Source organism: Pempheris klunzingeri, chromosome 24, assembly GCF_042242105.1.
Source record: "Pempheris klunzingeri isolate RE-2024b chromosome 24, fPemKlu1.hap1, whole genome shotgun sequence".
NCBI lineage: Eukaryota > Metazoa > Chordata > Actinopteri > Acropomatiformes > Pempheridae > Pempheris > Pempheris klunzingeri.
The window spans coordinates 8,432,039-8,447,128 of NC_092035.1; the positions used below are offsets into that span (position 1 = coordinate 8,432,039).

The 15,090-nt window shown below is 44.1% G+C and overlaps 3 protein-coding genes across 4 annotated transcripts; 1 reads left to right on the plus strand and 2 right to left on the minus strand.

Annotated features, from left to right (window-relative positions):
• Positions 1–287: 287 nt before the first annotated feature.
• LOC139223482 (gap junction alpha-3 protein-like) lies at positions 288–2,701 on the minus strand. Of its 2 annotated transcripts, XM_070855395.1 has the most exons (4): positions 2,633–2,701; positions 1,950–2,506; positions 833–1,113; positions 288–784 (listed from the first exon to the last, which is right to left on the minus strand). In XM_070855395.1, exons 1-4 carry the CDS (start codon positions 2,699–2,701, stop codon positions 288–290), a joined length of 1,404 nt encoding a protein of 467 aa, XP_070711496.1. The 2 variants fall into 2 exon arrangements, with proteins under 2 accessions (XP_070711496.1, XP_070711495.1); XM_070855394.1 differs by having other exon boundaries at positions 288–1,113.
• Positions 2,702–8,143: 5,442 nt separating this feature from the next.
• LOC139223571 (gap junction beta-6 protein-like) lies at positions 8,144–9,702 on the minus strand. Its single transcript, XM_070855521.1, has 4 exons — positions 9,532–9,702; positions 9,223–9,375; positions 8,438–8,586; positions 8,144–8,354 (listed from the first exon to the last, which is right to left on the minus strand). Exons 1-4 carry the CDS (start codon positions 9,700–9,702, stop codon positions 8,144–8,146), a joined length of 684 nt encoding a protein of 227 aa, XP_070711622.1.
• A 3,340-nt stretch (positions 9,703–13,042) lies between these two features.
• sap18 (Sin3A-associated protein) lies at positions 13,043–14,810 on the plus strand. The gene is made up of 4 exons (XM_070855522.1): positions 13,043–13,182; positions 14,013–14,122; positions 14,269–14,391; positions 14,506–14,810. The coding sequence occupies exons 1-4, from the start codon at positions 13,111–13,113 to the stop codon at positions 14,660–14,662; spliced, it is 462 nt and encodes a 153-aa protein (XP_070711623.1). The 5' UTR covers positions 13,043–13,110; the 3' UTR covers positions 14,663–14,810.
• Positions 14,811–15,090: the final 280 nt, after the last annotated feature.

Here is a 15,090-nt window from a genome sequence, read left to right on the forward strand (position 1 = left end):
AAGCTGATGTATTACAAGTTACGCATACGTAGATAGGGCATCAGCATGGTGCCATCAGTGTAATCTGGCCAAACTCTTTCTATCCCTAACTCTGCTTCATAATTCTGAGATTAAAATAAGCAGCCAACTCCAGCTGAGTCTACTTGGTAACATGTTTTGCATGTTTTCCTTGCAGGCGTGTCTTTTGCTGGAAGGCCTGCTTGTGTGTGGTTTTATGCTGTTATGCATTGTGAAAAAAATGCTTTGTGTGCATGGTTGTGTAAATGTGTGAGTGTGTGTGCTTTTAGCTACACTGCCAGGTCATCAGGGCGAGCTCGGACGCCGCTGCTCTTGCTGGACCGACTTGGCTTCCGGATGTCTTTCGCAGCAGCAGCAGGAGGCTGATGCATCTCCGCCCTGGTCACCACCGTGAAGTCGTCATGTGGGACCATACAAGGTGCTGTGGCGACATGGTTTTCCTCATCCACCGCCGACTCCGGTGTCAGGGGGGCAAGAGGGGTATGACGAGGGAGTGTAGGAAACGTGGAGTGTTGTTCCCCTTGTGGGAGCGGTGGGCTTGTCTCCTCATGAGAGGTGGAGGAGGCGGAGGTGGGAGGGGAAGGAATGAGAGGAGGGGAGGAGGAGGATGAGTTTTTTCCATCCAGATTGTTGAGCTCCAGCGCCATGTTGCTCCAGTTCTGCTCCATCGCCGTCAGCTGCCCGTGGCTCCCGACACTCGCTTTCTCGCTGTTGCCATAAAAAGAATTGGGCAGGGCCTCCAACAGGAAGTCGTCTGGGTGGAACGCTGTGCCGTCCATCTTGAGTCTGGTGGGCACAGGGGTCTCAGTGGGACCGTAGTTTCCTCCCGCTGCTGCTCCGACCCCCACTACTTTCACGGTGGCATACGTTGGCAAACAGTCGAGCACTGATGGAGAGGTCTGCTCGGGGATCGTCTCTGCGTCCCCGGGCTCGTCTCCACCCAGCAGCAGCGACTCAGTGTCGGGTACAAACTCATTGGTGACCCCCTGCTTGACTTTCTTCCAGCCCAGGTGGTAGATCTCCAGCAGGTTGAGGAGCAGAGAGACACAGGCGACCACCAGCATAAAGATGATGAAGATTGTCTTTTCAGTGGGCCTAAGACAACAAACAAACACAGACTTCATTTACAAATGAAAACTCTTCATAGAAATGTATCAAGAAATAGTATAACAAAGGAAATATTACATTTTAAACACATCATTTCTGTCTTATTATATGTTTTGTATATTTTTAGGTTGTTTGAACTGTCTGTTCCTAAAACCTCTCTCCGAAAGCAATCATAGCTCAGCAACCATAACAAGGCACAGCTAGCCTGTGGATTTCACCACATGTCAAATCACTGTGCATTGGGCTGTAGGAAGCAGGCATTCAGATCGAAAAAAGCCCTGAGGGGTCTGTGCTGGTGGGACATGATGTTTAAGGCCCCAGTGAGAGAATGAAATATGATCCAGGACGTCCAGTTGGAGTCAGATGGGCTTTTAAATTGCAAAACACTGCAGTGATTTATAATATTCAGAAACTAGATTTTACAACTTTTAACTTGAAGACATATGGTGTTCATGTTACATAGTATTCACCAGTAAACATTATAGGGTTATATTTCTAATCATTCTTATAAACCAGCTGATAAAACTGATGGTCGAAGGTTGGAAATAAGACTTCTGCTTCTGTGTGAAATCAAGGACCCAATGGTTCAAAAGTTTCAATTAATTTTGAGAGTTAAATATGCCGTCTTTGTAAACTGCCAGAAAGTTTGATAGGCGAAGCAACAGTAACCAAGCGAATGGTCAATTCAATCAAATATAGAGAGTAATATGAACAGTGTCAGTGGAGAAGTTGATTTTGCAAGTGAAAAAAACTCAAACAAATAAGAGAAAAAAAGCACAGAAAGCAAACAAACACCATCATGAAATAAAATCCTTCTCTCTAACCTGGAGATGAAGCAGTCCACAGTATTGGGGCAGGGCCAGCGGCCACATTTGTAGAGCGGCCTCAGGTGGAAGCCGTAGAGGAAATACTGTCCCAGGATGAAGCCCACCTCAAACAGAGTCTTGAAGATGATGTTGAAGATGTACGTCCTCAGTAACGCCCCACGGATCCGGATCTTTCCGTGCTCATCGCGAATTGGCGGCTTCTCCTTCTTCCCGCCTCCTCCTCCGTCACCGACCCCGTTGTGATACAGAGGATCATGGTCCTCCTGGTGCCGTCCGGCCTTTCTGAGCTCCTCCTCCCTCTCCCTCCTCTTCTCCTCCATGCGGACGATGTGCAGCACATGGCCCAGGTAGATGAGGGTGGGCGTGGAGACAAAGATGATCTGCAGCACCCAGAAGCGGATGTGGGAGATGGGGAAGGCCTCGTCGTAGCAGACGTTCTCGCAACCGGGCTGCTGCGTGTTACAAGTAAAGTCAGACTGCTCGTCACCCCAGACCTCCTCAGCTGCTGCGCCCAGCACCAAGATGCGAAAGATGAAGAGGACGGTCAGCCAAACCTGGGGAGGAAGGGTCACAAGGGTCAGGAGTCGAATGCTATGGAAGCACAAATGTGATATTCTGTATATTCTGAATGGCGATTGTGTGAGAAGAAACTTTTCATATTTGTCAAGTCACTCACTCACCTTTCCAATCACAGTGGAGTGTTCTTGAGCATTCTCCAGCAGCCGCCCTAGAAAGCTCCAGTCACCCATGCTTCACTCGATTTTCTAGCCTGGAGAGAGAAACAAGAGTCTGTGGTGAACAACACGGGACTCCAAACAAACTACACTCTCATGTTCACTGGAGTAAAAAAAAACATGCCACTCAATACAACAGTGTGGCTCACTGATTGATGATAGTTCCCTATTTAGCTAAAAGCTCTTTTTCCCCGGCTTTATCACTCCTCTGTGCTGAAGAATTGAAAACTCAGAAACAGAAAGAGCCACAACGAGGAAAAGGGAAGCAGACTTACTAAAGTATTGTTGTATTGTCAGTAATAAATCCATCGACCAGAGATCAGAAGGAAAAACAATATCTGGGAAGGAGAGACAAAATGCTCTTGTCAACTTTATAGGTTATTGAGAACAGAAATCACAAATTTGTCACTTACAGTCAAATTTCAAGAACATGGATTAAATCTCACCACCTTCAAAAGCTTGTTCTTCTGAAGCCACTAAAGTAATCACACTAAATGAGCCAGAGACCAATCAAAGTCTGAGAAGTGTTCGCTCCGTAGAGCTGAAGGGAGCTTCAGAGATGGTGATCGTTCTTTGTGAATACGTCACTATGAGCGACAAAAATATTGATGCAGTAATATTGGTTACAGCAGGACGACCTGGTAGCTGAGTGGTTAGGGTGCAAACCATAAACGCTCCGAGCATCATTTCCAGTCTGTCTCCACTTTTATCATCAAATATTGGCATTCAATACCATCTTTAAATCATCTTTAAATGAAAACGAGAATGAGAGACTGCTGCCTTAAATTGATGCCTTTTTGTTTTTGCTTACTTATTTTATTTTTTTACTGTCACCACCTTACCTACTGAGCCGCACATTTTGGAGGTGAGGACTGAACCTGTTTCTAACATTTCAGTGCTGCGGTGTCTCGTTACTTTTCTACCAACACACATTTACAGTTAGGACTGAAGGAAAACATTCGATTGTTTGTAGTTTTTAGTTTTCAGAACTGGCTAAACATAAGTATAAAGACAGAACAAATCTGTATCCATTCACCCATCTGTGCGTCACTGTCTGCAAATGTGGACGTTTATGTTTATGCACGTATGGTACAATCAGTGTGTGCATGCCCGTTTCTTACTTTATCCACATGTACACTCGCTTGCAGACATGCACATATTTGTGTGTACTTGTGTGTGTGTGTGTGTGTGTGTGTGTGCGTGCCACAGAGCTGGCTGGCTAGTGGACAATGGCTGGCCATCTGTGGGAAGTGAATGAGTGGATAACAGGTTGTCCCAGTCAAATGCTGGACTCATCACATCCCAGGAATGCTGAGGAGGGCAAATGTTTGCCTGGGATCGACTGATACAGGCGCAGACACATCCACACACTCAAAGTTACAGTAGCACACACCACCACCAGCCACCGATGTGAAGCCGCTGACAACTTAATTTACTTCCAACATGAATATAAACAAAAGGCTTCTGTCTGATTCACCCTCACATGAAGCAGATCAGCAGAACAAAAAAGCAGTGAAAGTCTATAAAGGAATTACCACAAATATAATTTACCCCTTTTGTTCGATTAATGTTTCAAAATCCACCTTAAATAAACTCTGTCATACATCTCTGCTAAATTAAAGTCCACTCACATTCAGTGACTTTTCCAACTCCTTCAGCTGATCGAAGAGAGAACAATGTTCTCAGCACATAAAAGAGTAGACTAATTAACTGTCTACTGACACACCAATCTAACAGTGGCATGTGTACATGTACATGATGTGTTGACGTGATGAAATACCATCTGTCACGACAGACAATAGAGAAGCTGCCAGATGGACATTGTCCTGGCTGGCGTGTGCTTTTGATGGATCAGAGGTCTTTGTGCTAAAACAGCCCAAACAGTTAACTCTTGGCCTGCCGTTTGCACCCTGAAAACCTTTTTAAGATATGCAGACAGCGGCAATGTTCACATGAAAGATGGTTCTGTTTGTTACCCAGCTGATCACGTGGCCTAATTTCGGTTAGATGCACATTCATAAACGTTATAGAGCAGTTAGATTAACCTCGCTGGGTTACTCCATGCATGTAAACATGGCCAATAAGTTGTGCTACAGGATGATAACAGCTCAGGGTCACCAAATGCAAAGGCAGTGCATAAAGTGTGTAAAAATGCATAAAACACCTAAAGGTACATGAAGGTGTAAATTTACATGATATTTTGGTCATACGGGTGGCACAAAGGTACAAAAAGGTCTGTAATGGTGCCTAAAATGTGCATGTATGTAAATAATGTATGTGAATAAATGAGTATAAAGGTGCAAAAATGTGCATGAAGACGTATGAAGGTATTTAAAAAGGTAAATAAGTGTGCAATACTACACATTTAGAACAGACGCTAAACGTGTGTAAAAATACATAACAGTGAGTTTACAGAAGAGCAAAGGCAAACCGTGATGGAAAGAGTCCATCAGCGTGTCCGACCGTCCAAGCTTTGAGCCCTGAGAAGGCCACATCCATTGATGAAACATCCCAGAATAAACAGGGGATGTGGAGACGGTCATTTTAACAACAGGGTGGTTAACAGCAGCAATTTCAATGCGTTCAGCAAAGAACTGTTAGTAATCATAAAAGCTGTCGGAAGCTGAGTCCTGAGTGTGCTGTGTATTGTATGTATAATAAAAGGGCCTAAAAGTAAATGATGGCACATCTCAAACTACCAAACACAAGGCACCTTCATAAACCAGGAGATTGGCACCAAAAAAAAAAAAAAAAAACCTAAGTACCACAGGACGGCAGGTTAATCTGCCAACATTAGTCGCCCATTAGGAACAGCAGCTTGCCTACACATTCAAAACATAATATTATATCATAAATAGTAAAATGACATTTTTGTACTCCAAACTAAACTGTTGCTCTCACACACACACACACACACACACACACACACACACACACTCTCTGTGGGTCACTTTTTGTCAATCCAGCGAAAGACTTTAAAGGCCACCTGACAGTAACATCAATTTATTTACTGTCCAGGACTATTTAATCTGTTTTTAAGATACCAGTGATTGTTAAAGTTTTTTCTGAAAACTTGAACAGATTGATGAGATCTTAGCGGCCTCCTGTCTCCGTCTTTCCCACGGGGAAGTGAACGCAGCACGAGAGGTGCTGCTGATAATCCAACAGGTGGAAGGATGATAATCCCTCCTCCTCCCTCCCACCTCAGCCCCAGCATCACTCCAGCATCCTCCTGCTTACCGCCCTCCTCTGAGACACGGCTCCCCCCCGGCAGCGCGCTCCTTCTCTCACTTCTTCCGCTTTCTTTTACTCCCCCGGGTGGGCTCCAGGCGGAGGAGTAGGTGAGATTAGTGGGAGAGGAGGGGGGAGAGAGAGAGAGAGAGACGGGGAGAGAATTACAGAGAGAGAGAGGGAGAGAGAGAGAGAGAGAGAGAGAGGAGTGGAAAAAACACGCGAGGCTAGTCTAGTCTAAAAAAGGGCGCGTGTGGAACCTGTCCCGCGAAGGCGAAGCGCAGCGGCTGCGTCCCGCGTGGCCAAGGCCATCCGCCACTGTCACACATGGGTGTCCCCGTGCAGGGGGCGCACCAGGGGGGTGAGGGGGGTTGGGGGGTGCAGGTTCGTGTGCGCGCGCGCGTATGTGTGAGGATGCGTGGGTAGGGGCAGGGGGGGGCAGATGTGTCACTTCACTGACAGGATGGATGTCACACTGTTCAAAAGTACTTCAGTAGTTAGTGATACAGTCTGGGAACAACAGTAGTGGTTGTTCTAGGTAGTTATTGTAGGGAAATACCTGCAGTATTGTTACAAACATCTCATGTTTGGCAGCAGGCTGATTTCTACGATGGAAAGTTGGACCAGAAATTCTGCAGACCATCTCAGAAAGTTTGCAGACTAAATAGACGATTTAAAGACACTGTTAAAGCATTTGGTTGGTTTATAACCAGTTTACGGAGATTTACAGCTCAAAGGGATCACTTAGTGTTAGTGATAGAGCGACTGTTGGACCATGGCAGCTTGTTTGGGTGGCTGCACCTCTTCACACTTGTCTGATGAAGCTCTGGGTGCCTCAGAGTCACAGACAGGCTGCAGCCACTGCAGCTCACCAGCAGAGGTCAGCGCCGCCTCATACAGGAGAGCAAATGTATTTGTAGACCTGCTCTCTCATTTTTCTTTTATCAAAAGTGTTTTAAAGTGACTTTCGACATAAATATAAAAACTGGTGCACATAACAATCTGTGACAGACAGAAACAACGATACAGTGAGAGAGAACTAAAGCATAACTCCCACATGTTAGACAGTGTCATCAGTGATTCAGCCTCATCATTTGATGAGAGAAGTACACACCTGAGGAAGTACTTAACTGTCCTGTCTACTGTGACGTGGTTGAAAATAGCCACACAGTCTAAATCTAATGAGTGTATGATTCAGTAATGAGCAGCCAGGGTGAGAAAACTCCTTTCAAACCTCTTTGCTGAGGTACAAAGTTTCTGTTCTACTAAATGAAGTTAATTCTTGAGTCACATTAAATAGGAGTTGTGAATGGTTTGATGTATTGTATAGTTCCCACTATATGCTTTTCTGTGATGCAGATGTTGACATGACATTGTACCATCACATTATATACAACATATAAAATAATTCCTGGGTTAGTCCGTTTAGTTTGCCCATTAGTATCATATATAATCATCCAATGAAACTATGAGGCAACTAACACTAAATTAAGATACGATGAAACTTTATTTGTGGACATGAATTAAGAAATGGTGAATTGTTATTGAATCCATGAAAAATACACACAGCTTTTGTGTGTGTGCGTAGCTGCTATTGAGTCCTCACTTTTCTTTGCTCATGTTGTTTTCTTGTTGTCCAATAGATGGCATGATGGCTCGTGATCCTAATCTGTCCTGGCCTATGTTTAATATACATTAGCATATACAAAAGTTACAATCAGAAAGTATGACAGACAATGTCAAACAACATTATTTAAAAATACAGTTTGGAGTTGTTGCCGCTGATTTTATCCTCTCCACCCCTTCAGTGTTACATCGTAACACCAGGTATCATAGAAAATGTTTGCTTTTTGACTTGTATTTACATGTTTTGGCTAGTTGGAGTGTGCACCACTTGTATGCTGTGTTGGAGGTCTTTGGAAAGTCTTTGCTCTGCGTGTATCATCCACCTTTTTGCTGTTCTTCAGGTTGACACAAATAACTTCTGGTTTGTCTTATTCTGCGTCCTCTCTCTGCTGGATTTGTTGCGTGATTTCGTCCTCCTCTGACCAGAGAGACCCCTGAAGAAAGAAGAAGGTACATGTAGACTTGAGGACTTTCTGGATTTTGATAACCCAGGCGAGGGGGAGGGGGGTTGACACATCTATGTATATAGTAGTGATTTAAACATTGCTGAAATGATAATTGGCAGAATAATTGATAAATTAATCAGTGGATTAATCACCTCTACCTAGTGACAGCCTTGGCAACAAGATATGCAAGTTCGGCCATGTTAAGGACCATGCAGATGGAAGAGGCAGTGGCCATGAAAACGGTGAAGATGGTTTTCTCTGTGGGCCGTGAGATGAAACAGTCCACCAGGTTAGGACACGGCCACTGGTCACACTGCACCAGCCGCGGCATCTGGAAGCCATCGTATACCACGTACAGGGCGTACCTGGGGAGACACGGACACGTAAGCTATGGCACGGTTAAACCAAACCAGCAGTATGGCAGTCAGACAGAAGATCTGCATCCTACATGAAGCCTCCTTCAAACAGCAGCCTGAACACCAGGCTGCAGGCGTACGTCCACCAGAGGGCACCAGCTATTGGGAGTCTGCGTTTCTTCAGTGTGTCCAACTCTTCCTCCTGGGTTTTGCTGCTGAGGAGACCAGCTCTGCCAGAACCCTGTCATCCAGGATGATATGACATGATCAACTAGACACAACAACAACAGACATGACATGGTACAACGTGACAGGGCTCGACGATGCAAGGCAAGAGAAGAAAAGACATCACAAGACATGACATGACGTGACAAGATGAAACAATACAAGACATGGCCAGACAAGACCTGATACAAGACAGTGAGATAACACATGACCAGAGAAGACGTGATACAAGACAAAACACAACCAGAATAGAGATCACATGACATAACATGATGTGGTTAGGTGGAGCAAGACATTGGAAGACAGGATACAAAAGAAGGGCCAAGACTTGAAATAACAGGGTGAAGCAAAAACATGACTTGACACAATAAAGCAAGACAAGACATGGATAGGACAGCATGGCATCACATGACAGGACATTAACAGGTCCCATATTAAGCACGCAGATCACTCTGCTCTTTGAAAACAGAGCAAGCAGACAGAAACTGAAAACAGCTGCAGCAGCCATGTCTGGTTTGAGACCAACCGTGTAAAGCTGATCTGGTAGGACCTCCAAAGCATGAACTTGAAAAAGAGCAGACTATGGGACCTTTACATGAAACAACAGGTTTGTTTCCCACTAGGAGGCAGACAAACTGAAGCGTGCACACACCTGCAGGAGCCTCGTCTTATCGCGGTGGTTCCGATAGGCCACATACATGGCAACCAGGAGCGTCGGCGTGGAGACAAAGACGAGCTGAAGACACCAGAGACGGATGTGGGAGACAGGGAAGAACTGATCATAGCAGACGTTCTCACAGCCGGGCTGAGAAATAGAAGCAGGCACAGAGATCATTACCAAAGCCTTTAAGTGTTGACAGTAGTTTATATTATTAATATCCAGTCATGTGCAGCGTGGGGCTCTGACGTCTGATGGATCCACTACAGTGTGCAGTTCTGACAGGTTACACTCATGCACTACCTGTAGTGTGTTACAGGTGAAGTCAGACTGCTCGTCCCCCCAGACGCTCTCAGCAGCTACAACCAGCACCATGACCCGGAAAATAAACAGCACAGAGAGCCAGATCTTGCCCAGGCTGGTGGAGTGGCGGTTTGCCCCGACTAGCTGAGCGTACAGAGCCGGCCAAGACATCCTGGGGAAACAGAGAGAAACAGGAGGACGTCATGGGACGGGATGATATTTTCTTTCTCTCTTGGATTTATGTACCAGATTTGTGTCGTTCCTTTGAACTGCACATCTGTCAGCACGCACAGATGGAAGTTCAGGAGGAAGGCAGTGGCAGAAGATGAAAGCCGAGACAGGCGATGAAACAAAAGAGAAGTTTGAAAGAAGAAGAGGATGAAAAGGAATGAAAGTGAGAGGAGGAGGAGAGAGGGCCCAGTGCCAGCATTCATGTGAACTGATGAACCTCTCTGCCCACTGTGGACTGTACTGGACTGAGCCCACTCAACTAAAAACACACTGAACACACTGTACAGACCCCACACTACTACAGTCCTCACTGAGCCTCACCATTCACACTCAACGACGGACTGATTTATGGATGTGCTTATTATTTAACTATCTCCTGCACTGATACGATATCTATCACATATGATACAATCATAAAGAGCAAATGTTTAATTGCAATGAAAAATTCTTCCTAAACAAAATGTATGAATTATGATAATAATATGTATGCATTTAAATTCTTCTAAAATACCTTTTGCAAAAGTAATTCAGTGTTTTGACAATGACTTTTTTTAAACAAAACTTTTCTCACCTTGTGTCTGGAGAGTCAGGTAGTTTGCAGAATATTCCACATTGTCCTTTCAGCAGGAAAACAAGCAAACAAACAAACAGCTCACTGTCACATTTGTACAAGTGAAAGAAAAGTGAATGGACTCTGGGTCTGATACACTGAACAAACTACAAACCTGCAGCTTCTGCTTCCTTTGCATGAAATAAAAGATGCGCCTCCAGTGTCAAGTCAGCCAGAACAACGGGAGACGGTTTCCTGCGAGGACTTTCAAAGTAAAACGTCGCGATGGCAAAGCTGTTGCAATCTGCAGTGAGAGGTCACAAACATGACAGCAGTAGTAGTAGTAGTAGTAGTAGTAGTAGTAGAGAAATGTGACAGAGAGAAAAACTGTAAAGAGACTGTGATTAAATTTCAATGCAGAGTCACCAGTAACAGATGATGGAATAATAGAAAATGGGAAAAACTGTTCCAACAGGCTGCACATCTTTTATGAGCCCTTCACTGACCACTTGGTCTGTCAGTCAGTCGGCCCACCACTTCAGTCCACACTGAAACATCTTCACAACTAAATTGTATTCATTCACATTTGTGGTCCCTGGATCCTACTGGACTCTGGTGATCCTTGGACTTTTGCTGTAGCGGCACCATGAGGTTCACATTTGTGGTTTTGTCTCAACAGTTATCAGAAGGGTTGCTATGAAATTTGCTGCAGACATTCATGATCCTCAGAGAATTAATCCAAATAACTTGAATTTAGAGTCATCATCAGGTCAAAATTCCACTTTTGTACACTTTGGTTTATGTCCAAATACCTGCAACACTAATGACATTCCCATCAGCCTCAGCTGTACTTTGTGTTAGTGCTAATTAGTCTCAGTGGTTTATGTGACAAACGTCTCAATGCAAAGCCAAGATGACCCCAATGACATCACCTTTTTTGATATGCAAAGCTGCCTCAGAGACACAGAGGACATGTTATGTAGCGGTTTTCACAGGTTCAGTAGCTCTCTTCTAATGAGTAGAGTGAACCTCTAAACTATATAACTGAATAAGGTTGCATTGTAGTGAAAAGGTGTGTGTGTGTGTGTGAGATCCCTTTGTGACTGTAACAGGACACAGGTAGGGTGACCTTTCAGAGCCAAACCATCCCTTGGCAGCAGCCAGCCTGCAGGACAGTACGGCTCTGTGTGCTGCTAATGACTGTGGCCAATGAGCTTTTCCCACTGTTTGTGAAAGTGTGGGAGCAAAACCAACTTCCTCAGATTACACTGCAGACGCCCACAAAACTGACATGAAAACTCCTGAGGAAGCTGTAACATATTCTGTATATTCTGCTTGAGCTACACTGTTTGAATAAGCAGGCCTATATATCATTGATTACAAGATTTGAAGACAGAATCTGGTTCAAGGGTTCATATTTCTGTTTTCATAAATGATGAGGGAAGCTGGTGAGTCGCATACAGAGAATTTAAAGTCTCCTCAGCATCACTGCATGTAAAGTGACGCTGCAAAATGAGCAGCAATGATCTCGAGGGGCAGGAAAACACTCTGAGTTGAGACAGAGAGGGCGTTAGTGATTCTAATGGAGACATTAGGGGAACAACAGCGACACTTTTTCCTGATGCATATCAATGAATGGATATCAGTGTCAGGACCGGACTCAAAGACCCACTGTTTGATCCGTCAGCCAGGACAGGGCTACAGAGAAAAAACAGAGGGTGAAAGAAGGCTGGAGGATTGTTTCAAGCAGGTCCATGCTGATGAGGTGGTGGGGAGGGTCTGAGGGGGGGGTCACACAAAGTGAATGAGTTGGGGGAGAAAGACAGAGAGAGAGAGAGAGAGAGAGAGAGAGGGGTAAAATAGAGCTGATTGTTAGAGTAGCCCCTGATCAGCCAGCCAGCAGGAGAACAGAAGGAGCCAGTGTCAGGATACAGTACACACACAAACACACACTGTACAACATTCACATATATGTTACTCACAAAACTACACACACACACACACACACACACACACACACACACTGTAATGAGTGAGGGGGAGAGCAGCATGTGACTGGATAGCAGGTCTCAGTTCTGTAGGTGGACTTGGCTGACTGATCCTGGATCAGTGAGACGTCCTGATGATCTCTGAAACTTGCAGATTTTGTTGCAGTTTTCTCGTCATTTAACAGTTTCTCTGCAAGACTTTTGGTGCTTTACAGTGACTTCTACTTGCTGTGATGTGGCACTAAAAATAAAAAAGGTGAAAAGGCGCCAGATTTTTTTTCTAGAAAAGTTCTGTCCAATGACACATTGCACAATAAAATCTTAATTCAAAGCAAATATGTTGGTTTCCAGTAGCTTTTTTATGCAAACAAAGATAGATATCTTGCTTAATAAAAGAGCTCATGGCATTACGTTAAGATTTGACCATATTTGTGATTAAAACAAATCTTTATCACGTCTATTTTTTTTACCCTTAAATAGTAAAATCCTGCCGCGATGAAAATACTTGCAGGTATGTTTTATTATGTTGATCAGAATGAGAGAATATTTGTCCCATACAGACAAAAGCTTTGCAATGAATGATAAATCATTTTTATTTATTAACTAGTAAACCAGTTTAAAACGATGCGCACTCCGAACAATAGGGGGCGACAAAGTTATCACTAGTTACTAAAAACCGCGAACTCAACTTAAAACACACCGGAAGCGGAAACAGACTCGGTCTCATTCGTTGCTGCCCACGATAAAATAATCAAGCACGGTGGTAGAAGTAGCTGCCGAAGTGCATTAATATATCGGTGAAAAATAACAATGGCCCTTGAATCGCGGATCACACAGGAAGAAATCAAGAAGGAACCAGAGAAGCCCATCGACCGGGAAAAGGTAGGCAGCGAGATCCCGCTCCGGGGCTTGTTTACCTTACGAGCGCTGCCGTAAGCTAACCCGACTCTGCTAGCTAGCCCCGAAAGGTTTACAGACTGGTTCCTCTATTAATTTAACTTCAAAACATCACAGTACACGTGCACCAGTGTTTTGGCTTTGTTTGTTTACGCTACGCCGTGGCCATTACGGCTATAAGTAACATAATGTTTAATCAAAGGGAAATAGAGCCTCTGCAGCGTGCTAGTGCTAACGTGTTAGCTAATCATGTCTATTCACCAGACAGACAATTGATAAAGACACTCTCTAGTTTGCATTGTTTACCTTAACAACAAACGACAAAGCTAGCAAAACGTACAATTTCAGGTATGTAAGAAAACTCTGGTGTGCTCGGATAAATTCGGCATGTTCAGTCCCAATTAATACCCACTGTCTCAATATTAGCTTACTTTTACTCGCCCTGTGTTTGGGATTTGCACCCAAATATTACTGCGGTACACTGAAGACTTACTGGAAGCTGAGGCCACTTTGCACAGGTGTTTCTAATTCATCCACCTGAATTCATTTAGGGTGGAAGAAGCTACTTAATTAAGTGTGATGGCTTTGTTTGCAGATATGCATATATTAGGTGTAATTAACTTTATCCTGATTGTTAATCAATTGAATGCCTCAAAGGATAACGTAATAGTGTTAATATCTACTGTACATGGGCACTCAAAATGACTAACTTGGAAATTACACAGATTTCATCCCCGTGTTGGGCTTCATTTTGTCATCATCACCACATCTGTGTTACTTGTCATTATAATGTTGTTTTGGTGCTTTTTCTGCAGACCTGCCCCCTTCTGCTTCGAGTATTCACCACCAACAGTGGCCGACACCACAGAACAGATGAATTTGCGCGTGGCAACGTTCCCTCCAGCGAACTGCAGATATACACATGGTGAGATTGGGAACATTTCTGTGTTGTTCTATGCATAGATGGTGCATTTGTTAATGTTTTGAACTGAGTTCATGAGGCAACAAAGGTGCCTAGTTGATGTACTATCAGGCAGTGGAGCATGTTTTTGATTGTGTGTGTGTTTTCAGGATGGATGCTACTCTGAAGGAGCTGACCAGCCTGGTGAAGGAGGTGTATCCTGAGGCCAGGAAAAAGGGGACCCACTTCAGCTTTGCTATCGTCTACCCCGACCCCAGAGGGAAAGTGTACAGGTTGGTGTCACACTACAACAACACTGGTTGGATCCGCAGAGCATGCCACTTGTTTAGAGGTCCAGTGACTTTGTGTGCACCGAATATTGATGTGTGCACCTTTCCCCCTTTCAGGTTGAAAGATATAGGCAACACTGTATCCGGCAGGAAGGGCACAGATGACTCCATGACATTGCAGTCTCAGCGCTTCCAGATTGGAGACTACCTGGACATAGCCATCACGCCACCCAACAGAGCCCCGCCCCTTAGCACGCGCATGAGGCCCTTCTGATTGTGTGCACACGCCAACGTGAATACATCAACCAGCACGCGTGTTTTTGTTTTTTTTTTGTTTTTATTTCTTCCTTTGCATCACCTTGGATGGTTTTTGCCTCATTTTACAAAATGTGACGTGTAATAAAGTTGTTTTTTTTTCCAAAGTTTCTGCTTCTTTCTGTGTAACATACTATGCGATGATGTTGGGAATTTAATCTTATTTTATATAATGCATTGAACTGTATTTGTATTATGGGGAAACTACTTTTTTTTTTTTTAATCAGATTTAAGGCAGAAGTTAACAATTAATGCAGTACATGTAACTGCTCTGGGAAGTTGGGAACTAGCTAAGAAACGGATCATCAGTAACTTGGGAAATTATCCAAAATAAAAATATATTTTTGAGAACTTGAAACCAAAACAGAAGAGAAAGCTTCAAACTAG

Bases quoted from the DNA above. Each gene is read 5' to 3' on its own strand.
- sap18 (XM_070855522.1), top strand. From the start codon at position 13,111: ATGGCCCTTGAATCGCGGATCACACAGGAAGAAATCAAGAAGGAACCA. The intron at 13,183-14,012 runs GTAGGCAGCGAG...CTTTTTCTGCAG, and splicing joins AGCCCATCGACCGGGAAAAG to ACCTGCCCCCTTCTGCTTCG. The intron at 14,123-14,268 runs GTGAGATTGGGA...GTGTGTTTTCAG, and splicing joins GAACTGCAGATATACACATG to GATGGATGCTACTCTGAAGG.
- LOC139223571 (XM_070855521.1), bottom strand. From the start codon at position 9,702: ATGTCTTGGCCGGCTCTGTACGCTCAGCTAGTCGGGGCAAACCGCCAC. The intron at 9,376-9,531 runs GTAGTGCATGAG...TCTATTTCTCAG, and splicing joins TCACCTGTAACACACTACAG to CCCGGCTGTGAGAACGTCTG. The intron at 8,355-8,437 runs GTAGGATGCAGA...GTGTCTCCCCAG, and splicing joins CTGTTTGAAGGAGGCTTCAT to GTACGCCCTGTACGTGGTAT.
- LOC139223482 (XM_070855394.1), bottom strand. From the start codon at position 2,701: ATGGGTGACTGGAGCTTTCTAGGGCGGCTGCTGGAGAATGCTCAAGAA. The intron at 2,507-2,632 runs GTGAGTGAGTGA...CTTCCTCCCCAG, and splicing joins ACTCCACTGTGATTGGAAAG to GTTTGGCTGACCGTCCTCTT. The intron at 1,114-1,949 runs GTTAGAGAGAAG...TTGTTGTCTTAG, and splicing joins GTGGACTGCTTCATCTCCAG to GCCCACTGAAAAGACAATCT.